Below are 25,000 nucleotides of genomic sequence, written 5' to 3'. Positions count from 1 at the left end.
GGAGGAGCTGGATGTGCTCATAACGGCAGCTTGGAAACATCTGTATACAAAATTTCAGGTATCAAAGAAAATGTTCATCTAAGATGATGGGAATAGAATCATCTTTATTAGATTGTAGAGTCTTTTTGGCAAAGTTCCTCTTTCGACAGAGAATACGTACAAACTTATTTAAATTGACATATAGTTCAAATATGTTTGGACTAGTTGTGGGCAAAAATTTGAGACCTTTCTTCAGAAGTGAGATTTCAGACTCGGATAAACTTCTTTTGGAAAGGTTGCAAACACTTTGTTTGGACTCATCTTTATTGGCTGTTAGTACCTTCTTGGGTTTTTCTTTCTTTTTGCACCCCCCTTCTCTACATCCTCTACGCTTAAATCTCGTCTCATTTTGGGAGTGTTTCTTGCATCTGGAAAGGTTGTTGTCCACCGGTTGGTCTTTGGACGTGCCCCTAAAAAATCCTCACTCCTGTGGTCCTGTCTATTTGAATGATGAGGACTATTGTGTCTGAATTCTCTGTCCCCCTTGTCTTGTATTCTGGTTGCTATAGCAACACACTTTGCTCTATTCCTCCTTCCGTGTCATGTGACATTGGTCACATGACGCGCTGCAGATGCAGCAACATCAGCTACATTATTATTATTTGCTGGGCTCCCTAGTGATTCATGGAGCTTCCGGTTACATGGGTGTGGTCACGTGACCGCAACATCTAGACTGTACTCTGCCCGCACTATACAGGTTTTTTCATGCTTTCTAGAGAGAACCAATAGATTCAGAGTTACTATGATCACATGATCGGATGCGGTCATGTGATCTGTTTATCATAGTGATATTACAACTTTTAAACATTAAAATCTACTTTTCTAATATTTGTTTTTACATTTTAATGATGTTATTAACCTTTGGGACCTCACAGTATTTTTATATATTTGTTTTTGTTTTTTCTAGACGGTTTGTTCTAAGCAAATTAACAATTAGCACAGGTGCCAATTATAATATAATTAGAAAGGGTATATAAGGACTTTCTGCCACACACTCTAACATATGCTCCTGATGAAGCTGGATGTCCTGTAGCCAGCAAAACGCGTAGAGCATGAATCTGATAGCAGACACCACATCAGCGATCTTGGATTCCTGATATCGACAGTTGGCACATATTGGACACTGCACGCCACCACCCGGATCATCAGCTTAAGCTCCTACTATCTGAACTCCCCTTTGGCCATAAATGGACAATTCCTAAGGCTGACAGCATATCAAGTGAGGATTCCAACTGTTCTGGTAATATCCAGTGTTCACTGCTGTCTGTTATTATTTGGTGGAGGTCCTAGCCTGTGAGGATTCATTTACAGGAACCTTTTTGGTGGATCGGCTGAATTTAAAAATATTTCAATTAGTTGGCAGCTTGATTCAAACCATTTCTATGGCATTGTTTACATTTTACTAGCTTTTATCCATATGCATATCCTTTTCTATATATTTTTTTGAATGTTCATTGTTAAGTAAAAATTGTTTATTTGTTAACTTTACAAACCGTCTAGATTATTTATATCCACACAGACAGTGTTGGTTTCTGTATTGTTTTTGTTGTATCTATTTAAGCGAATTTGACCGTCCCTATTCCAGCGGCTGCTGACAGCGCACTTGTATGTACTGTATATAGCCTACCAGATTTAGACCTGATGGCGTCTCAACACAATCACAAGGTTCCGGTCTTTGGAGCAAGGACAAAGGACCCACTTAAGCAGCGTTCGTGGACGCACTAGCCATTCCATGGAACTTTCGGCTGCCATACATGTTCCCTCTGGTGTCACTCCTGCCCAGGGTAATTCGGAAGTTCAAGCAAAGAAGGAGGTATACTACTCATAATTGCTCCAATTTGGCCCAGACTGCATTGGTTCTAAGACTTGCAGGGACTCTTGATATAGCGTCCTCTTCTACTTCTTCAATGCCCAGACCTCCTCGTTCAGGGGCCCTTCGTATACCAGGACCTGGCTCGACTGGCTTTGACAGCCTGGCTCTTGAAGCTTCACTCCTGAGGGCCAAAGGATTCTTTGAGGTGGTCATTCAAACTATGTTGAAGGCCCGTAAACCAGCTTCAGCTCGGATTTATTATAGGGTCTGGAATTCGTACTTCACCTGGTGTTCTGCGAAGAATTATGATGCTTACAAGTTCAACATTGCCAAACTTTTGGCTTTTCTGCAACAAGGCCTGAACTTCGGCCTTCGTCTAGCCTCCCTCAAGGTTCATATATCTGCTTTGTCGGTTTGGTTTCAGAGAAAAATTGCATCTCCTGACGTTCATACTTTCACTCAGGGTGTTTTACGGCTTCAGCCTCCCTATGTCCCCCCTGTGGCTCCATGGATCTCTCTGTTCTGAATGCAATGCAAGGGGCTTCATTTGAACTTCTTGAGTCTATGGACCTTAAATGGCTATTGCCTCTGCTAGGAGGGTGTCAGACTTAAGTGCTTTGTCCTGTCGTCCACCCTCTCTGATTTTTCACCATGACGTGCAGTTCTTAGAGCTCACCCTGGTTATCTACCTAAGGTGGTGTCATCTTTCCACCTTAACCAAGAGATTTTGGTTCCGGCCTTTATCTCTCCTGGTCTCTTCTCCAAAGAGCAGTCTTTGGATGTAGTACGGGCTCTCCGTATATCTGTTGAGAGAACTGCCTCTATCAGGGGGGCTGATTCTTTTGTGTTGTCATTTTTGGTTTTAACAAACGTGGTTGGCCAGATGGACTAGAATGGGGATTGGACAAGCTTATGCGCAGGTTGGGCTTCCAGCTCCTGCTGCTATCAAGGCCCATACTACTCGGTCTGTTGGGCCTTCTTTGGCAGCCTGTCGTGGCGCGTCCCCAGAACAATTGTGTAAGGCGGCTACATGGTCCTCAGTGAACACGTTCATCAGGTTCTATGCTTTTGATTCTTCCGCCTCCCAGGATGCTTCCTTTGGACATCGGGTACTTGTTCCTGCTACAGTGCGTCCCCTCCCATGCGGAACTGCTTTAGGACATCCCTGATGTTATACCCTGTGGAATACCAGTGTACCCCGCAGCAGAAAAGGAGATATATGGTAGGACTTACCATGGTTAAATCTTTATGCAAGGTAAACTGGATTCCACAGGGCGCCCACCCTGAAGCACTTAGCTTCTTTTGGTTTATATGGCATTAGCCGCTGGTACCTTCTCCTGTCGTGAGAATGTGGTTCTATGTGGCTAACGACTATCGTCTCTCTTAACTGCTGCTGCATTGGACTGGTTAACAAAACTGAGCTCCAGTGCCTGGAGGCGGAGCTTTAGATGAGGCGGTGCAGTGCATCTTGGGAACAGTCAAAGCTTTAGCCTGTTGGTGCCTCAGATCAAGATCCAACTCTACACCCCAATGTTATTCCCTGTGGAATCCAGTGTACCTCGTAGAAAGAGATTTAACCATGTAAGTCTACCATGTAAATCTCCTTTTTCTCTTAAAGCTGTCCTGATATTGCTGTTTGTAAATAGTGCACTGCATGTACTAGTATCTACTGAACTATAACACAATACCTCCTCTCTTCATGCTGCTGTGCATGCTGTCAGCTTGGTTTTAATTTTATTATTAAGCCGAGATGAAGGTTTATAGAGTGTATGTTGGGGAACCAAGTGTATACCACAATCTCTTTTTGTAGCTTCTTTTACTATGCTAAAATTAGATGAAAATATCTTTAGCATAGTATACCATGTAAAGGTAGTGGTGGATCACCTTTGATCCATCATTACTTTTACATTGTATCCATTACCTGTGTCTGATTGGTCAGATACCAAGATGGTTGGATTGGGTTGATATTTTATTGTGCCCGAGTTGATTCCTTTTCCTAATTTATCTTTAGCATAGTAACTTAATATTTTTGTTTTCTCTGACGTCCTAGTGGATGCTGGGAACTCCGTAAGGACCATGGGGAATAGCGGCTCCGCAGGAGACTGGGCACATCTAAAGAAAGCTTTAGGACTATCTGGTGTGCACTGGCTCCTCCCCCTATGACCCTCCTCCAAGCCTCAGTTAGATTTTTGTGCCCGACCGAGCAGGGTGCAATCTAGGAGCTCTCCTGAGCTTCTTAGAAAAAGTTAGTTTTAGGTTTTTTATTTTCAGTGAGACCTGCTGGCAAAAGGCTCACTGCATCGAGGGACTAAGGGGAGAAGAAGCGAACCTGCCTGCTTGCAGCCAGCTTGGGCTTCTTAGGCTACTGGACACCATTAGCTCCAGAGGGACCGAACACAGGCCCAGCCTCGGAGTCCGGTCCCAGAGCCGCGCCGCCGGCCCCCTTACAGAGCCAGAAGCAAGAAGAGGTCCAGAAAATCGGCGGCAGAAGACATCAGTCTTCACCAAGGTAGCGCACAGCACTGCAGCTGTGCGCCATTGCTCCTCATGCACACCACACACTCCGGTCACTGAGGGTGCAGGGCGCTGGGGGGGGGGGGGGGGCGGGGGCGGCTCGCCCTGAGCAGCAATATAAACACCTTGGCTGGCAAAAATACATCACATATAACCCCCAGGGCTATATGGATGTATATTAACCCCTGCCAGATTCCATAAAAATGCGGGAGAAAAGTCTGCGAAAAAGGGGCGGAGCCTCTCTCAGCACACTGGCGCCATTTTTCCCTCACAGCTCCGTTGGAGGGAAGCTCCCTGGCTCTCCCCTGCAGTTAATACACTACAGAAAGGGTTAAAAAGAGAGGGGGGGGGCACAATTTAGGCGCAGTATACAACATATAGGCAGCTATAAGGGAAAACACTTTTTTATAGGTGATATCCCTGTGATATATAGCGCCCTGGTGTGTGCTGGCATACTCTCCCTCTGTCTCCCCAAAGGGCTTTGTGGGGTCCTGTCCTCTATCAGAGCATTCCCTGTGTGTGTGCTGTGTCGATACGGCTGTGTCGACAGGTATGTGGAGGATAATGAGGTGGAGGCGGAACGAATGCCTGTAAATATGTTGTCACCCCCTGCGGGGTCGACACCGGTGTGGTTGAACTTATGGAAGGATTACGTGAAAGTGTCAACTCCTTACATAAAAGGCCGACGACACGGAACAGCCGGCTACTCAGCTTGTGCCTGTTCCAGCGTCTCAAATGTCATGGGGGGCTCTAAAATCGCCCGCTACCTCAGATAACAGACACAGATGTCGACACGGACACTGACTCCAGTGTCGACATTGATGAGACTGGTGTACCCTCCAAATAGGTCCACCCGTTACAGGATTGAGACAATGAAAAATGTATTACACATTTATGATTATACCCCAGGTACCACATAAAAGGGTATTGTGTTTGGTGAGAGAAAACTATTAGTAGTTTTTCCTGCATCTGAGAAATTAAATGAGGTGTGTGAGGAAGAGTGGTTTTCCCCCGGTAAGAAATTGATAATTTCTACAACGGTTATTGGCAGCGTACCCTTTCCCGCCAGAGGATAGGTCACGCGGGGAAACACCCCATAGGGTAGATACAGCGCTTACACGCTTATCAGAAAAGGTGGCACTACCGTCTTCGGGTACGGCCGCCCTGAAGGAACCTGCTGATAGAAAGCAGGTGGTTACCCTATAAGATATGGTCACACACTAGGGCATTATATTGCGACCAGCCGTTGCTTCGGCATGGATGGGCAGTGCTCCCGCTGCGTGGTCAGATTACCTGTCGGAAAATAACTATGGATAGGGACAATATTTTGCTGAAAATAGAGCATATAAAAGACGTGGTCTTATACATGCGTGATGCACAGAGGGATATTTGCCGGCTGGCATCAAAAATAAGCGTAAGGTCCATTGCCGCCAGACGGGTGTTATGGACTTGGCAATGGTCAGGCGATGCCGACTCGAATCGGCACATGGAAGTTGCCCTATAAGGGGGTAAAACTGTTTGGGGATAGTTTTTCAGACCTCGTTTCCACAGCTACTGCTGGGAAATTATTTTTTTTGCCACAGGCTACCCCACAACAAAAGAAAGCACCGTATCATCAAGTACAGTCCTTTCGGCCCCAGAAAAACAAGTGGGCTAGAGGCTCATCCTTTCTGCCGAGAGGCAAAGGTAGAGGAAAAAAGCTGCAACACACAGCTAGTTCCCAAGAGCAGAAGTCCTCACTGCGTCCGGTAGGGCCACAGCATGGTGCTGGGGCTGCTCAGGCGGACCCGGGTAAGGTGGGGGCCCGTCTCAGATATTTCAGCGGACAGTGGGCTCTCTCACATAGATCCCTGGGTCCTTCAAGTAGTATCTCAGGGGTACAGGCTGGAGTTCGAGACGTTCTTCCCCCCGCCGTTTCCTAAAATCTGCCTTACCGGCACCTCCCTCTGCCAGGGAGACGGTGTTGGTGGATATTCAACACTATAATCACAACAAGTGATTGTCAAGGTGCCCCTCCTTCAGCAAGGAAGGGGTTACTATTCCACAGTGGTTGTGGTACCGCAACGGTTCGGTGAGACCCATCTTGAAATTAAAATACTTGAACTTTTATATCAGAAGATTCAAGTTCAAGATGGAATCGCTCAGGGCGGTTATTACGAGCCTGGACGAGGGGGATTACAGGGTCTCCCTGGACATCAAGGATGCGTACCTGCATGTCCCCATTCCCCCCCCTCACCAGGAGTACCTCAGATATGTGGTACAGGACTGTCACTATCAGTTCCAGACGCGGCCGTTGGAGTTGTCCACGGCACCGAAGGTCTTTACCTAGGTAATGGCCGAAGTGATGATACTCCTTCACAAGAAGGAAGTTTTTATTATCCCGTACTTGGACGATCTCCTGATTAAGGGCGAGGTCCAAAGAACAGTTAGTAGTGGGGGTAGCACTCTCTCGGGAAGTGCTACAACAGCACGACTGGATTCTCAATATTCCAAAGTCACAGCTGGCCCCGACGACACGTCTTCTGTTCCTGGGAATGTTTCTGAACGCAGACCAGAAAAGAGTGTTTCTTCCAGTGGAAAAAGCCGAGGAGTTGTCATCTCTAGTCAGAGACATCCTAAAACCAGGACAGGTGTCGGTACATCAATGCACACGAGTCCTGGGAAAAATGGTAGCTTCGTACGAAGCATAATTCCATTCGGAAGACTCCACGCAAGGACGTTCCAGTGGGACCTGTGGGACTAATGGTCCGGGTCCCATGTACAGATACAACAGCGGATAACCCTGTCAGCAAGAAACAGGGTGTCGCTGCTGTGGTGGCTGCAGAGGGCTCATCTACTAGTGGGCCGCAGATTGGGAATACAGGACTGGGTCCTGGTGACCACGGATGCCAGCCTTCGGGGCTGGGGTGCAGTCACACAGGGAAGAAATTTCCAAGGAGATTTCGCTTCACATAAATATTCTGCAGCTAAGGGCCATTTACAATGCCCTAAGACAAGCAAGGCCCCTGCTTCAGAACCAGCCGGTACTGATCCAATCAGACGACATCACGGCGCCTATATACACAGACAGGGCGGCACAAGAAGCAGGATGGCGATGGCAGAAGCCACAAGGATTCTCCGATGGGCGACCTACACCCAGGAGAACGGGGACTTCATCCAGAAGTTTTCCAAATGCGGGTAAACGGTTGGGAATGACCACGGGTGGACCACGGGTGGACATGATGGCGTCCCGCCTCAACAAGAAGTTGAAAAGATATTGCGCCAGGTCAAGGGACCCTCAGGCGATCGCTGGGGACGCTCTAGTGACACCGTGGGTGTACCAGTCGGTTTATGTGTCTCCTCCTCTACCTCTCATACCCAAGGTACTGAGAATAATAAGAAGGCGAGGAGTGAAGACCATACTCGGGGTTCCGGATTGGCCATGAAGAGCTTGGTACCCGGAACTTCAAGAGATGCTGGCAGAGGACCCTTGGTCTCTGCCGCTCAGACAAGACCTGCTGCAGCAGGGACCCTGTCTGTTCCAAGACTTACCGCGGCTGCGTTTGACGGCATGGCGGTAGAACACCGGATCCTAAAGGAAAAGGGTATTCCGAAGGAAGTCATCCCTACCCTGATCATAGCCAGGAAGGATGTCACCGCAAGACATTATCGCCGCGTTTGGCGAAAATTTGTTGCTTTGTGGGAGGCCATGAAGGCCCCGACGGAGGAATTTCAACTATGTCGATTCCTGCACTTCCGGCAAGCAGGGGTGACGTTTGGGCCTCAAATTGGGGTCCATCAAGGTCCAGATTTCGGCTCTGTCGATTTTCTTCCAGAAAAAACTGGCTTCACTGCCTGAAGTTCATACTTTGGTTAAAGGAGTACTACATATTCAGCCTCCTTTTGTGCCTCCTGTGGCACTTTTTTGGATCTCAACGTGGTGTTGGATTTCCTAATGTCGCATTGGTTGTGCCACTTAAAACCATGGAGCTAAAGTATCTCGCGTGGAAAGTGGTCATGCTGTTGGCCTTGGCCTTGGCCAGGCGTGTGTCAGAATTGGCGGCTTTGTCATGTAAAAGGCCTTATCTGATTTTCTTTATGGATAGGGCAGAGTTGAGGACTCGTCCTCAGTTTCTCCCGAAGGTGGTCTCAGGTTTTCACTTGAACCAACCTATTGTGGTGCCTGCGGCTACTGGGGACTTGGAGGATTCCAAGTTGCTGGACGTAGTCAGAGCCCTGTAAATTTTATTTTTCCAGGACGGCTGGAGTCGGGAAAACTGACTCGCTGTTTATCCTGATGGCACCCAACAAGCTGGGTGCTCCTGCTTCAAGGCAGTCTATTGCGCGCTGGTTTTGTAGCACTATTCAGCTGGCGCATTCTGCCGTAGGATTACCGCAGCCTAAATCAATAAAAGCCCATTCCACAAGGACGGTGGGCTCATCTTGGGCGGCTGCCCGAGGGGTCTCGGCTTTACAACTTTGCCGAGCAGCTACTTGGTCAGGGGCAAACACGTTTGCAAAATTCTACGAATTGATACCCTGGCTGAGGAGGACCTGGAGTTCCCTCATTCGGTGCTGCAGAGTCATCCGCACTCTCCCGCCCGTTTGGGAGCTTTGGTATAATCCCCATGGTCCTTACGGAGTTCCCAGCATCCACTAGGACGTCAGAGAAAATAAGAATTTACTTACCGATAATTCTATTTCTCGGAGTCCGTAGTGGATGCTGGGCGCCCATCCCAAGTGCGGATTGTCTGCAATACTTGTACATAGTTATTGTTAACTAATCGGGTTCTTGTTGTGAGCCATCTATTCAGAGGCTCCTCTGTTATCATGCTGTTAACTGGGTTTCATATCACAAGTTGTACGGTGTGATTGGTGTGGCTGGTATGAGTCTTACCCGGGATTCAAAATCCTTCCTTATTGTGTATGCTCGTCCGGGCACAGTATCCTAACTGAGGCTTGGAGGAGGGTCATAGGGGGAGGAGCCAGTACACACCAGATAGTCCTAAAGCTTTCTTTAGATGTGCCCAGTCTCCTGCGGAGCCGCTATTCCCCATGGTCCTTACGGAGTTCCCAGCATCCACTACGGACTACGAGAAATAGAATTATGGGTAAGTAAATTCTTATTTTTTCATTTCTTTTGCAGGAAATAAGGTTAAAACTGGCTTGCTTTTTGATTCTAGAAGCAAATCCTTGGTTCTTAATGGCAAACCAGGACATCTCCAGTTTTATTCACTACATGATGACAAACAGCTGTATAATGTAAGTACAAAGATATCTGAAGTCTTACTCTTGTACACAATCACAAAGAAAAACTAAATCTCATTAGTTCCAAGATTTATTATTTTACATTTAATGTATTTTCTTAATACTCAAACCAGCTATTTTGTTGCATTTTTATGTTAATGCTTGTACTGTACAATAAATTTCTTAGAACTGTGGTGCCCTGCATACATGTACACCGCACCCATATGTAATTTGTGAGCTGAAACATCCGATCTTAAATATAGCATGATGGTTGTATTGAAGTAGAACGTTGGTGTAAAAGCAATATTGCATGCTATAGGCCATTTTGGAGGCATGCATACGGTATTTGTTTCTCCTTCATCCTGTAGGGGTCACTGGAGGGGTGCGGTATACAGTCAGTGAGTTCCCTCGTAGGCTCGCTGCGCTTGCCATGCTTTGCGCCCATTTGGGTTGGTGGCATAGACCCACCAACCAAATGGGGAGTACAGGGGAAGTGGGGGGAGGGATTCGGACCGCTGGTAAAATGTTGGATGACTGTGCTATAGTGGTATACATGGGTGGATCGGTGGAGCCTGTCACTTATTTCTCTGACGTCCTAGTGGATGCTGGGTACTCCGTAAGGACCATGGGGAATAGATGGGCTCCGCAGGAGACTGGGCACTCTAAAAAGAAAGATTAGGTACTACATCTGGTGTGCACTGGCTCCTCCCTCTATGCCCCTCCTCCAGACCTCAGTTAGAATCTGTGCCCGGCCAGAGCTGGATGCACCCTAGGGGCTCTCCTGAGCTTCCTAGAAAAGAAAGTATTTGTTAGGTTTTTTATTTTCAGTGAGACCTGCTGGCAACAGACTCACTGCTACGTGGGACTGAGGGGAGAGAAGCAAACCTACCTGCTTGCAGCTAGCTTGTGCTTCTAAGGCTACTGGACACCATTAGCTCCAGAGGGATCAAACACAGGGCCCGACCTCGATTGTCCGTTCCCGGAGCCGCGGCGCCGTCCCCCTCGCAGAGCCAGAAGACTGAAGAGAAAGTTGAAAACCGGCGGCTGAAGACTCCTGTCTTCATTAAGGTAGCGCACAGCACTGCAGCTGTGCGCCATTGCTCCCTTAGCACACCACACACTCCGGTCACTGATGGGTGCAGGGCGCTGGGGGGGGGGGGGGGCACCCTGGGCATCAATTAGATTACCTTATTGGCAAAAAGGCACATAATACAGTCTAATAAACTGTATATGTGCAATAACCCCCGCCATTAACTATTTAAAAACTCGGGAGAAGCCCGCTGCGGAGGGGGCGGGGCTATCTTCCTCAGCACACCAGCACCATTTTCTCTTCACAGCTCCGCTGGAAGGATGCTCCCCAGATTCTCCCATGCTTTTTCCAGACTTCAAGGGTAAAAAAGAGAGGAGGGGCACATAAATTTAGGCGCAAACTGTGTATAATAAGCAGCTATAGGGGAAAAATCACTCAGTATAGTGTACATCCCTGTATTATATAGCGCTGGGGTGTGTGCTGGCATACTCTCTCTCTCTGTCTCCCCAAAGGACTTTGTGGGGTCCTGTCCTCTGTCAGAGCATTCCCTGTGTGTGTGCGGTGTGTCGGTACGGCTGTGTCGACTTGTTTGATGAAGAGGCTTACGTGGAGGCGGAGCAGGAGCCGATAAGTGTGATGTCGCCCCCTGTGGGGCTGACACCAGAGTGGGTGGATATGTGGAAGGTATTAACAGACAGTGTCAACTCCTTGCATAAAAGGTTCGATGACTTAACAGCTTTGGGACAGCCGGCTTCTCAGCCCGCGCCTGCCCAAGCGTCTCAGAGGCCATCAGGGGCTCAAAAATGCCCGCTACCTCAGATGGCAGACACAGATGTCGACACAGAGTCTGACTCCAGTGTAGACGAGGATGAGACAAATATACAGTCCACAAGGGCCATCCGATACATGATTACGGCAATGAAAAATGTGTTGCACATTTCTGATATTAACCCGGTTACCACTAAAAAGGGTATTATGTTTGGGGAGAAAAAGCAGCCAGTGACTTTTCCCCCATCTGATGAGTTAAATGAATTGTGTGAAGAAGCGTGGTGTTCCCCAGATAAGAAATTAGTGATTTCTAAGAGGTTATTGATGGCGTACCCTTTCCCGCCAACGGACAGGTTACGTTGGGAAACATCCCCTAGGGTGGACAAAGCGCTCACACGCTTATCAAAAAAGGTGGCACTGCCGTCTCAGGATACGGCCGCCTTAAAGGAGCCTGCAGATAGAAAGCAGGAGGCTATCCTGAAGTCTGTGTATACACACTCAGGTACTATACTGAGACCTGCAATTGCTTCAGCATGGATGTGTAGTGCTGCAGCAGCTTTGTCAGATACCCTGTCAGATAACATTGATTCCCTCGACAGGGATACCATTTTGCTAACCATAGAGCATATAAAATATGTTGTCTTATATATGAGGGATGCACAGAGGGACATTTGCCGGCTGGCATCTAGAATTAATGCAATGTCCATTTCTGCCAGGAGGGTGTTATGGACTCGACAGTGTACAGGTGATGCTGATTCTAAAAGGCACACGGAGGCTTTGCCTTATAAGATTGAGGAATTATTTGGGGATGGTCTCTCGGACCTCGTATACACAGCGACAGCTGGGAAGTCGACTTTTTTACCTCCGATTCCCTCACAGCCGAAGAAAGCACCGTATTATCAGGTACAGTCCTTTCGGCCTCAGAAAGGCAAGCTGGCCAGAGGAGCATCCTTTCTGCCCAGAGGCAGGGGTAGAGGGAAAAAGCTGCACCAGACAGCCAGTTCCCAGGAACAAAAATCTTCCCCTGCTTCCACTAAGTCCACCGCATGACGCTGGGGCTCCACAGGTGGAGCCAGGTGCGGTGGGGGCGCGTCTCCGGAACTTCAGCGACCAGTGGGTTCGCTCACAGATGGATCTCTGGGTTCTACAAGTGGTTTCTCAGGGATACAAGCTGGAGTTCGAGGCGACTCCCCCTCGCCGTTACCTCAAATCAGCCATGCTAGCTGCTCCCAGGGAAAGGGAGGTAGTACTGGCGGCAATTCACAAGCTGTACCTTCAGCAGGTGATAATCAAAGTTCCCCTCCTTCAACAGGGACGGAGTTACTATTCCACAATGTTTGTGGTACCGAAACCAGACGGTTCGGTGAGACCCACTCTAAATTTGAAATCTTGAACACTTATATAAAGAAGTTCAAGTTCAAAATGTAATCGCTCAGGGCGGTTATTGCAAGCCTGGAAGAGGCGGATTTTATGGTGTCGCTGGACATCAAGGATGCTTACCTACATGTCCCCATTTACCCACCTCACCAGGAGTACCTCAGGTTTGTGGTACAAGACTGTCATTACCAATTCCAGACGTTGCTGTTTGGTCTGTCCACGGCACCGAGGGTATTTACCAACGTAATGGCCGAAATGATGATACTCCTTCGAAAGAAGGGAGTTATAATTATCCCGTACTTGGACGATCTCCTTATAAAGGCGAGGTCCAAGGAGCAGTTGTTAGTCAGCGTAGCACTATCTCGGGAAGTGCTGCAACAGCACGGCTGGATTCTGAATATACCAAAGTCGCAGCTAATTCCTACGACGCGTCTGCTGTTCCTGGGCATGATTCTGGACACAGAATAGAAGAAGGTGTTTCTCCCAGAGGAGAAGGCCCAGGAATTATCATCTCTGGTCAGGGACCTCCTGAAACCAAAACAGGTGTCGGTTCATCACTGCACGCGAGTCCTGGGAAAGATGGTAGCTTCTTACGAAGCAATTCCCTTCGGCAGGTTCCATGCAAGGATCTTCCAGTGGGATCTGTTAGACAAGTGGTCCGGATCGCATCTTCAGATGCATCGGTTGATCACCCTGTCCCCGAGGGCCAGGGTGTCTCTGCTGTGGTGGCTGCAGAGTGCTCATCTTCTCGAGGGCCGCAGATTCGGCATACAGGACTGGGTCTTGGTGACCACGGATGCGAGCCTCCGAGGTTGGGGGGCAGTCATTCAGGGAAGAAACTTCCAAGGCCAGTGGTAGAGTCAGGAGTCTTCCCTACACATAAATATTCTGCAACTAAGGGCCATTTACAATGCCCTGAGTCAAGCAGAACCCCTGCTTCAAAACCAACCGGTGCTTATTCAGTCAGACAACATCACGGCGGTCGCCCATGTAAACCGCCAGGGCGGCACAAGAAGCAGGATGGCAATGGCAGAAGCCACAAGGATTCTTCGATGGGCGGAGAATCACGTGCTAGCACTGTCAGCAGTGTTCATTCCTGGAGTGGACAACTGGGAAGCAGACTTCCTCAGCAGGCACGACCTCCACCCTGGAGAGTGGGGACTTCATCCAGAAGTCTTCAAGCTGATTGTAAATCGTTGGGAAAGGTCACAGGTGGACATGATGGCGTCCCGCCTCAACAAAAAGCTAAAAAGATATTGCGCCAGGTCAAGGGACCCTCAGGCGATAGCTGGGGACGCTCTAGTGACACCGTGGGTGTACCAGTCGGTTTATGTGTTCCCTCCTCTTCCTCTCATACCCAAGGTACTGAGGATAATAAGAAAAAGAGGAGTAAGAACTATACTCATCTTTCCGGACTGGCCAAGAAGAACTTGGTACCCGGAACTTCAAGAAATGATCTCAGAGGACCCATGGCCTCTGCCGCTCCGACAGGACCTGCTACAGCAGGGGCCCTGTCTGTTCCAAGACTTACCGCGGCTGCGTTTGACGGCATGGCGGTTGAACGCCGGATCCTAATGGAGAAGGGCATTCCAGATGAAGTCATTCCTACGCTGATAAAAGCTAGGAAGGATGTGACAGCAAAACATTATCACCGCATATGGCGGAAATATGTTGCTTGGTGTGAGGCCAGGAAGGCCCCAACAGAGGAATTTCAGCTGGGTCGATTTCTGCACTTCCTACAGTCAGAAGTGACTATGGGCCTAAAGTTGGGATCCGTTAAAGTCTAGATTTCGGCCCTGTCTATTTTCTTTCAAAAAGAACTGGCTTCACTACCTGAAGTTCAGACGTTTGTTAAGGGAGTGCTGCATATTCAGCCCCCTTTTGTGCCTCCTGTGGCACCTTGGGATCTCAACGTTGTGTTGGATTTCCTAAAATCACATTGGTTTGAGCCACTTAAGACCGTGGAGCTAAAATATCTCACGTGGAAGGTGGTCATGCTGTTGGCCTTAGCTTCGGCCAGGCGTGTGTCAGAATTGGCGGCTTTGTTGTGTAAAAGCCCATATCTGATTTTCTATATGGACAGGGCAGAATTGAGGACTCGTCCCCAATTTCTTCCTAAGGTGGTATCAGCGTTTCATTTGAACCAACCTATTGTGGTGCCTGCGGCTACTCGGGACGTGGAGGATTCCAAGTTGCTGGACGTAGTCCGGGCCCTGAAAATCTATGTTTCCAGGACGGCTAGAGTCAGAAAAACTGACTCGCTATTTATCCTGCATGCACCCAACAAGCTGGGTACTCCTGCTTCAAAGCAGACTATTGCTCGCTGGATCTGTAGCACGATTCAGCTTGCACATTCTGCGGCTGGACTGCCGCATCCTAAATCAGTAAATGCCCATTCCACGAGGAAGGTGGGCTCTTCTTGGGCGGCTGCCCGAGGGGTCTCGGCTTTACAACTTTGCCGAGCTGCTACTTGGTCGGGTTCAAACACTTTTGCAAAATTCTACAAGTTTGATACCCTGGCTGAGGAGGACCTAGAGTTTGCTCATTCGGTGCTGCAGAGTCATCCGGACTCTCCCGCCCGTTTGGGAGCTTTGGTATAATCCCCATGGTCCTTACGGAGTACCCAGCATCCACTAGGACGTCAGAGAAAATAAGAATTTACTCACCGGTAATTCTATTTCTCGTAGTCCGTAGTGGATGCTGGGAGCCCGTCCCAAGTGTGGACTCTCTGCAATACATGTATATAGTTATTGCTTAACTAAAGGGTTATTGTTATGAGCCATCTGTTAAATGAGGCTCAGTTATTGTTCATACTGTTAACTGGGTATAGTTATCACAAGTTATACGGTGTGATTGGTGTGCCTGGTATGAGTCTTACCCTGGATTCCAAATCCTTTCCTAGTAATGTCAGCTCTTCCGGGCACAGTTTCCCTAACTGAGGTCTGGAGGAGGGGAATAGAGGGAGGAGCCAGTGCACACCAGATGTAGTACTTAATCTTTCTTTTAGGAGTGCCCAGTCTCCTGCGGAGCCCGTCTATTCCCCATGGTCCTTACGGAGTACCCAGCATCCACTACGGACTACGAGAAATAGAATTACCGGTGAGTAAATTCTTATTTATTTATTTTTAGAATTGTAGTGGGCTCTGCCCCCTTTATACCCCACACATACTTCAGTGTAGACTAAGTGCCCAGGAGATTCAGGTGCTTCTTGGACTGTTTCCAGCCCTTTTTACACCTTTTATTTTAATTTTATTTGATTTTGAACTTTTACCAATGGTTCAACAGGCAGAATACAAACTGCTGCAGCCTGCCTGCCCCATGTGAGCTGCTGAGGTGACCTGCCACGGCTTACTGAGACCAGTGTCCTGGTCCCTGGCCCAATGAGAAGGCCCTCTGTGCATCGGCTGGCTGAGCAGTGGTAGGTACAGTGCATCCGGAAAGTATACACAGCGCTTCACTTTTTCCACATTTTGTTATGTTACAGCCTTAGTCCAAAATGTAATAAATACATTTTCCCCTCAAAAGTCTACACACAATACCACAGTCGCACACTTCATGCCATGTATCATTTTAATCAGCAAATGCTGTTTGTGCGTCTTAATCGCATACATTATCGTATGCTTGGTAGTGACTAGAAGGGCTGTTTAACATGCAGGGAGGCTAGATGTACGTTGACACCTCTGTATGCATATGTAAGTGACAGCTCTGTTACTCCCCCCTACATCGCTTGCCAGAGCTGGACAGACATAGATGTATGCAATAGATGGTACGACCACCCTTCCTCTTGCCACTTCTCACTGCAAAGAATTGTGTGTGCATTGCTGGGGGTTTGGTTTATTGGTGGTGTGTCACTTCTTGCATCCCTTCTTGGATGTCTGCACTGAGGTCCTCTTAATAATTTCTGGGGATCCCCAGCAGTCAGGACTTACTCCACAGCTTTACAGGGAGTCGGAATCCCCCTACCCTCAATTTGGCGCACTTCTACAATACGGGCGACTGCCATTCCAAAATAGCACTCCAACGAGTACAGCTGCCAGAAGCACTGGTTACAGGCTGAGAGGTTGCCATTACAGCATGCTGCAGCATGATCTTACTGCCATCCACTGCTCTGCATCATGAATTATGCCAGTGGTTTGTCTGTGCTTGTCAGTTAGTGTAATAGACACACTTGGCTGTGTAACTCTGATGCAATAGTCAGTATGGGGATTTCTCTAACGTCAGTGGATACTGGGAAGTGAAGATTACCATTGGGTATAGATCGGGTCCATTGGAGCCTGACACTTTAAGAAATTAATAATGTGTGCTGGGTCTTCCACCATATGCCCCTCCTGCAGACTCCGTTTAGAAAAATGTGCCCAAGAAGCTAGGAGCATTCTGTTGCTCTCCAGAGAGATTTCTTCAGAAATTATTATTATTATTTTTTTTCAGGCACACTGGTTGGCAACTAGTCTGCCTGCGTCGTGGGAATTATGGAGGTGGGGGTGGGGGGGGGGACCGAACCAACTAACTTAGAGTTAATGGTTTGTGTCCCCGCTGACCAGACACTGAGCTTCTGAGGTGATGTTTCTCATACCCCTTGGGTGTGTGCCCATGCCGGCAGCATGCTGCCACCCCTAACAGATGCCGAAGCAGACGCGGTGTGGTGAGTGATACGCCGGGGTCCTGATTAGCGGGTCCCCGGTGCAAATGGCGCATGAAGGGACAGCCATCACCCAGCTCCAGGCTGTGGTGCCCGCTGTGTACCCACACTAGCATTATACATTAAAAAGGGGGTTGCACACTCTCTTTTACACAAAATGGAGAAGCCAGTATAAAAATATTAGTTACCGTGCACCATTAAGGAGGTGGGGCTTCACGGAGAGCTGGACCAGATGCTCGTTGGCACTATTTTCTGCTACTGTGTACAGGCTGTATGTAGAGACTGCTCCTCCATAAGACCCACTGAATCACCAATTGTTCTGGTACCAGGGGGTTATAGAGAAGGACATAGTAAGCTGTTATACCGTTGTGAGGTTAATTACACATAAGAGATACCCAGTGGGAGCGCTGCTCTGTCTGTGGTATTGTGTGCTGGTCCCATTCCTCTCTGTGTCACTCCATTCAGGGTTGTCTGGAATAAGTGTGCTGTCTCACTAATACTACACTGTGTTTCCTACTTAACGCTGTGTTTTTCTGCTAAAGCATGTCTGCAAATAAGTCTGTGTGTACCTCATGCAAGACTAGGTTTACACCTTCCTCACAGACGTCTTTACAGTGTACTCTATGCCTCACAGGGTAGTAATATGCAGGAACCTGAATGGATGGAATAATTTAAAACTATGATTAATTACATAAATTCAGAGTTAGCTACAGCTAAGCAAGAAAGGCAAACCCTGAAACAGTCACTGGACACTTTCATGTTAGCTGCTGTCGACCACAGACAGGCTCTTCAGCCCCACTATTGGTCTCTCATAAATGCAGTCTCCCACAGATATTGCAGTTTGACTCTGGTTTTGAATTACCAGAGTTAGATGAGGGAGATTTAGAGGTGGACAAGGATAATTCCCTGTCCCCGGGAGTCGAGTCTCTCATTTATGCTATTAGAGAGGTCCTCAATATTCTAGATCAGAGGTTCTCAAACTCGGTCCTCGGGGGCCCACACAGTGCATGTTTTGCAGGTCTCCTCACAGAATCACAAGTGAAATAATTAGCTCCGCCTGTGGACCTTTTAAAATGTGTCCGTGAGTAATTAATACACCTGTGCACCTGCTGGGTTACCTGCAAAACATGCACTGTGTGGGCCCACGAGGACCAAGTTTGAGAACCTCTGTTCTAGATAATGAAGCAAAACCAGCAGAGGAATTGGGGTTTTTTTACGTGAAACCTAAGTCCTCTGAAAACTTCCCGGTTTCTAAGGAATTAGATTCCCTTGCAAGGGCAGCATAGATAAATCCTGACAAAAAATGTATTACTCTAAACAGGTACTAAATTCCTTTCCCTACATAGTATAGGAAAATCTGTGAAAACCCGCCAACAGTTGATACGTCTGTGTCTAGGCTGTCGAGTAAAATTGTACTACCTGTACCTGGGGACATTTCTCTCAAAGACCCAGCTTATCACAAAATTGAGACCACTCTTAAATCAATTTATACTGCAGCAGGTGTAGCCCAGCGCCCTACCATAGTGTGCGACAGGATTTCTAGAGCCACGGTAAAATGGTCTGTTGATATTTTGAAAGGGTTGCTTATCTCAGGATGATAGTTACATTACTACAACATATCCAAGATGCTGCTATCTTCATGAGTGAGGCTGTTAAGGATCTTGGTATCAATAATGTCCGTACCACTGCGATGGCAGTATCGGCTCGTAGAGCCCTGTGATTCGAAGAAAGGGGTAGAGAACCTTCCTTTTATAGGTGATGCCTTGTTTGGGGAAAAACTGAACAAGTGAATATCTCAGGCAACTGCAGGTAAATCTACATGTCTGCCATCTGCTGCGGCATCTTGTAGACGTCCTTATCCTGGGCCCTCTCTGCAGTCCTTTCGGCCAGATTCAGAGGCAAAGCCAGGGGTGCCTCCAGTGCTGCTAGAGGAAATCGTGGGAAGTACCGTAAACCAACAGCTACTGCTTTGGACCAGGCATCAGGATCCTCTTCCACGAAGCCCTCCGCGTGACTGTTGGCCCACCTGGAACCATCTCAGAGAATTCAGTTCCTGGGAATGATCCTGGACACTGTCTCAGAAGGTTTTCCTTCCAATGGCCAAGGCCTTGACTATTCAGTCTATGGTCCGTTCGGTACTAAAACCACGCAGGATCTCGATCCACCTTTGCATTCGCTTGCTGAGCAAGATGATAGCCTCCTACAAGTCAATACTGAACGGCAGGTTCCATGCACGGCCATTTCAACTGGATCTGTTGGACAAATGGTCAGGATCTTACGTGCACATGCATCAGAATATAACCCTGTTGCCGAAAGCAAGGATTTCCCTACTATGGTGGCTACAAGCCATCTTGTGGAGGCTCTGCGTTTCAATTCCCAATTTTGTTAACAACGGATGCGATCCTCAGGGTTGTTGGGCTGTGACCCAAGTGGCACAGTTCCAGGGGAAATGGTTGTGTCAGGAATCTGCTCTTCCAATCCACATCCTGGAACTCAAGGTGCTTTACAATGCTCTCCTACATGCCTCATACCTCCTTCAGAATCAGGCCATCCAGGTGCAGTCGGACACCACGGCAACAAGGACCGTTTGTCTATCCAGACTTACAGCAGCTACGTTTGACGGCATGGAAGTTGAGAGGGAGATTTTAACCAGAAAGGTCTCCAATCCAAGGTTATTTCATCTATGATCCAGGCCCGTAAGGTGGTTACATCCAAATATTACCTCCGCATTTGGAAGAAATATGTTTCTTGGTGCGTGGGTAGAAAATATTCCCCTGTGGAATTTCGTCTGGGCCATTTTCTACTGTACACAAAAGAAAGGAGGAAAGGGCTGTATTGTCGGTGCACAAAAGGAAGATTAGATCTGGTTATCACATCTGCCTGTATTTAATTAAAATTTAACTTTTATTGGTATTTATTTAAAAATTGTGTACATTACTTACACATAACCATGAGTATAAGCGAAACATAGAGGTTAAAATTATGACATAAACAAAACATACATAGTGCAAATGAAATAAAGGTGATTTAAAGATTTAAAATGTGTGTCCACGTGTCTTATTCCAATGTCCAAAGATATATAATCTATTATTCCATAATAGGATTAGAATTTATTCGTATGTTTCAGTCATTATTAGGCTCTTAGATGAGGCATTAAGGGAATAAAGATGTTAATTGTAGTGATATCCTAGATATTATAGCAATATAAGCTGTTGGTACCAACTTATTTGTGACAGAACAGCTGTTGCACTATCTAATTGAATCAGATGTGTAGTGGAGTGTAAACTACACAGGTGATGCTATAAATTCAATATAGATATATGATATACTCCGGAGGAATAAATATCTTCCTCAGTTGTTTATGATCATTAACATAAATGATAATGTATAAGGGTGTATCTTTCTTTTAATTGATATGTCCTCAACAAGAAAACTTCTTCATTTGTTAAGGGCTGTGTCGCTGATAATATAATATATGTCAATCAGCTACAGCAGTTAGATAATCAAAGTGTTGTTATCTCTAAGAAAAGAACACCTTATTTTTTAGGAATAAATGACACCTTACTCAGATGTCAGTATATAGCTTCCCAGATTATGCATCACCATTAAGCATCTGATATAATTATGATTATTAAGCGAGAGAAGCCTTCATTGAATGTATATGGGTAACAATGTATTGAATAAAGATTTTATTATCCTGATATATGTCACCTGATAGAGCTAGATTTCCCAACCAGCATTAAACATTAATGTTAACACATTGTTTTATTCACAGCTGCCACATTGACTTGGAGAGTTCATTTAGAAACATTTGTTGCAATTGCATCTGCTCAGTTGTCACATTTAGCATAAAGAGATAGAATGTATCTATTTGAGCTTGAAGCAATATCTTCTGCTCACTGTGTATGTTAGAGGATTTCAACAGCCACTGCTGCGTTATTCATTAATTAATTATATTGTTATCTAATCAGCAAAATGTAGATTATCTATATTTCAGTAATCATCTATTCGTTGTCTCTTAATAATAGTTGTAATAGTCACTACATACGGTGACTGAGTCACGCTGATTAGTCATTAATTTATGAAGGTTTGTTGTAATTGTGTCACAGATGCTTAATAACACTGACACATCTAACATATAAATCAGATAGGTTTATCTTAACTTGGAGCAGTGCTTATAGCTTCCTATATATTTTCAACTGAGTCTAACAGCTAATGCTGCATTCTTTCTGTTGTAATAATTTTTGCTATCCACTTAACAGAAATCTAGCTATTCAGGACTCAATATTCATGTATCCGAATAAATGGCTAATACTGCATTACTTGTTATCCACTTAACACAAATATAGCTGTCTAAGATTCACTTATTCATGTATTCGCTGCCTCATACTAATAATCTAAACATCATAATTAAATAGAGCTGACTAAACATTGGTGTAACATGGACATGGAAACACGTGGAGACACGCGTGTTCCGCCGTTACTCTGACAGCTTCGTCAGGGCTGAACCAGAATGCCTCTCCAGGCATAATATTTAAGCTCTCCTAGTGATCCAATCAGCAACAGACGGCTGGTCACATGTAGCCGCTAACCAATCGTAATGATGCTCCTCCGGTCACATGACCCGGGGAGCCAATAGCGGGGCTTCATGGTTGTCATAGTAGCGGCTATTCATAGCGCTGCGTTCCCGGACATTGCTAATCGTTCATGCCCTGTTATCTGTATTAAATAAATCATATACCCTAAAGTAACCTGATCCACTGTCTTTTAGCTTCTCCTGTGTTATATCAGTGCCAGTGTCAGTTAGTTTTTACATGATGCTTATATGGAAACCGCATTTACATCACTCAGCATACACGTTTCACGATGGTATAATTACAAGCATGCATGTCTGATGTTCGCTGACCCTGTGCCCTGTATAGCATATGGGTCCTCAGATCTGATTGTACATATAGTTCATGAATGGATTCTACTATCCACTTATTGTCTCGTTATTAGGCAGGGACATATAGTGGTTGTGTTAATTCAGGAAAACTCACTTTAAGGAGTATAATTATGCAAATACAGCCAATTCCACTAAACCAGATCAAAGAATGTCTATATTAAATAAACATCCTTTGATCATTGTTATACCATGGTATTCAGTCTATTACATTATATCGCCGGTTTGTCACAGGTAAGTACACATCTCTTAAGTAGAGAGTATTTAAAACAAGATTCCTTCTCCAGTATTATAATTAAGAGCTTACCAATATTTCACTCCTGTTATACCCTATAGGATTTGATATGGTGATCAGCTATTCTAATAATTATGTACATTTTACCAGCAATTATATTTATCTTTATTATTGTGTGCAACATTCGTTATCCTAAATCTAGGTAAATAATCCATAATACCACAAAGTGTAAACATAATCTTTATTAATCACATACTATATATGTGTATAAATGGTGACTCAGAAAATAAATAAATGGAATAAATTAGATGTGTTATTCATGGTGAAAGTGACCACGTGAATCATTTGACAAGATACTACTGAAAAAAGTAGAATGTGAGGTATGAGGAGGATAAGAATAATTCAAAATAATAAGACCCCCTGTGTGTGAAAGACTTGAAGAAATATGTGATATGCGTGTCATATGCAAATCAAATCCAGTGTCTAAAATTATAAGAAGTGATGGGTGAGAAAAAAGGGGGGGGGGGAAGGGAGAGGAAAAGGATGAGAATTTAAGAGATCACCTCTTATCCAACATGACATATTAGGTGGATAAGGTATATGTTGATTTAATGAGTTCTACAGTTTAAATTGTTCAGGAATTAAAAATTAGACCAATTCAATATATAAGCCAGATAGTAAATTTACTGGATTGATACTAGTCTGAAGACAGGAATAATGAATGATTCATGTCACCATGACTAGGATCCATCCAGATAGATCCAGATCTCAAAATAGTTATTGGGAGAGATGTATAATTATCGTACAAAAACTAAATAGTAATTTGACTGAATTAATACCAATTTCAACTTGAGAATGATAAATGGGTAATGTCACTATTTAGTTAAATCCACTAGAGTCAGTCTAGATCGCAAAATTTATTTATACTAAAAAAGGTGTATAGCTATTGGATTCATTCAACCCATTAGGATAAAGGCTGTCAAGAAGAAAGATCATTTTGGTTTTGAATTGAAGTAATTCTTGGTCCAAATTACCACCGCGTATGCCCAACTGTATATGCCTTAGGCCAAAAGCTTTAAGACCTGACGGGTCACTATTGTGATGGATCAAGAAATGCCTTGCAACAGGTTGTAAGGTTTTGAAGTTGGAGGCATCTTTTCTAGCATTACGTATGCTTCCAATGTGTTCTAAAATTCTGACCTTTAATGGTCTAATAGTTTTCCCTACATATTTCCTATGACATGGGCATTCAAGATGGTAAACAGTTCCTACAGTTGTGCATGTAATTTTCGGAGAGATTGTCCATTTCTTACCAAATTTATCAAAGAAGTGGTCAACAGGGACCATGTGGGCACAGGCTTTGCAATTACCACAGGGTGATGAGCCCGTTGTTTTCACCCGGTTGTCTGGAATTTTAGTCAAATGACTGTGTACCAATCGATCTCTGATACTCCTAGATCTTCTCCAGCTTGCTTGAGGTATTGTTGGCAAAACTGTCGCCAAATCTGTATCGGTTTGAAGTATGGGCCAATGTTTGTGTAGACTGTGTAGTATCCCCCTCCATTGGGTATTGAAGGTGCCCACGAACCTTATGGGTTCTTCTCGAGAAACTTTGGGTTTGGGTTTTAGTAAGGTATCCCGTTCATAGGTGCTCACTTCTCTGATTGACCGATTCAGAAGCTTCTTACTGTACCCTCTCAATTGGAGGCGTTCACTAAGTTCATTCTGCCTGACATGAAAGGTTTCTTCGCTAGAACAGTTTCTTTTAATTCTGAGTAGTTCTCCCTTAGGTATTGCTCGAATGTTAGATGGAAGGTGAGAGCTGTCTGAATGCAAGATGCTGTTTGTCGCTGTAGGCTTCCTGTATAAATCTGTTGAGATGTTTCCTTCATCATTGATAGATATGGATATGTCCAAGAAATTAATGGAGGTCTGACTAGCTTCCAAGGTCAATTTAAGATCGAGGTCATTGGTATTCAGAATTCCAATGAACTCTTTCAATTCCCTCAGTGGGCCCTCCCACAATATCAATATATCATCAATATATCTAAGATATATCAATATATTGTCGGTGTATTTTTCAAAAATTTCTTGAAACACTACCTCCCTTTCCCACCACCCCAGGTAGAGGTTGGCATAGGTGGGGGCACAGGCCGTCCCCATGGCTGTGCCCCTCACCTGGAGGTAGTGGTACTCATTGCAGGTGAAGTAGTTGTTTAATAAAATAAATTCCAACAGCTCAATGATGAATTCGCTGAGTTCATTGTGGGTCTCCATACTCAAGAAGTATCTTATAGCATTAATCCCTTTATCATGAATAATGCTAGTGTAGAGACTCTCTACGTCACAGGTGGCTAACCATACTCCTAGATTGACACTTAGATTGTTCAATCTGTTTAACACATCCATAGTGTCAT

General features: G+C 45.7%; 1 protein-coding gene across 4 annotated transcripts in view; it reads left to right on the top strand.

Moving 5' to 3' along the window:
• The window catches only part of WDR75 (WD repeat domain 75), a 1,043,598-nt gene that overhangs the window by 552,205 nt on the left and 466,393 nt on the right, over positions 1-25,000 (top strand). For all 4 annotated transcript variants that reach the window (XM_063934110.1, XM_063934109.1, XM_063934108.1 and 1 more), the window contains one exon: positions 9,492-9,607. In XM_063934110.1, the coding sequence (XP_063790180.1) occupies positions 9,492-9,607 (116 nt within the window). The remainder of the gene's footprint in view (positions 1-9,491; positions 9,608-25,000) is intronic.

Source organism: Pseudophryne corroboree, chromosome 7 (genome assembly GCF_028390025.1).
Source record: "Pseudophryne corroboree isolate aPseCor3 chromosome 7, aPseCor3.hap2, whole genome shotgun sequence".
NCBI classification, from domain to species: Eukaryota; Metazoa; Chordata; class Amphibia; order Anura; family Myobatrachidae; genus Pseudophryne; species Pseudophryne corroboree.
This window is presented reverse-complemented; position numbering and strand designations above follow the sequence as displayed.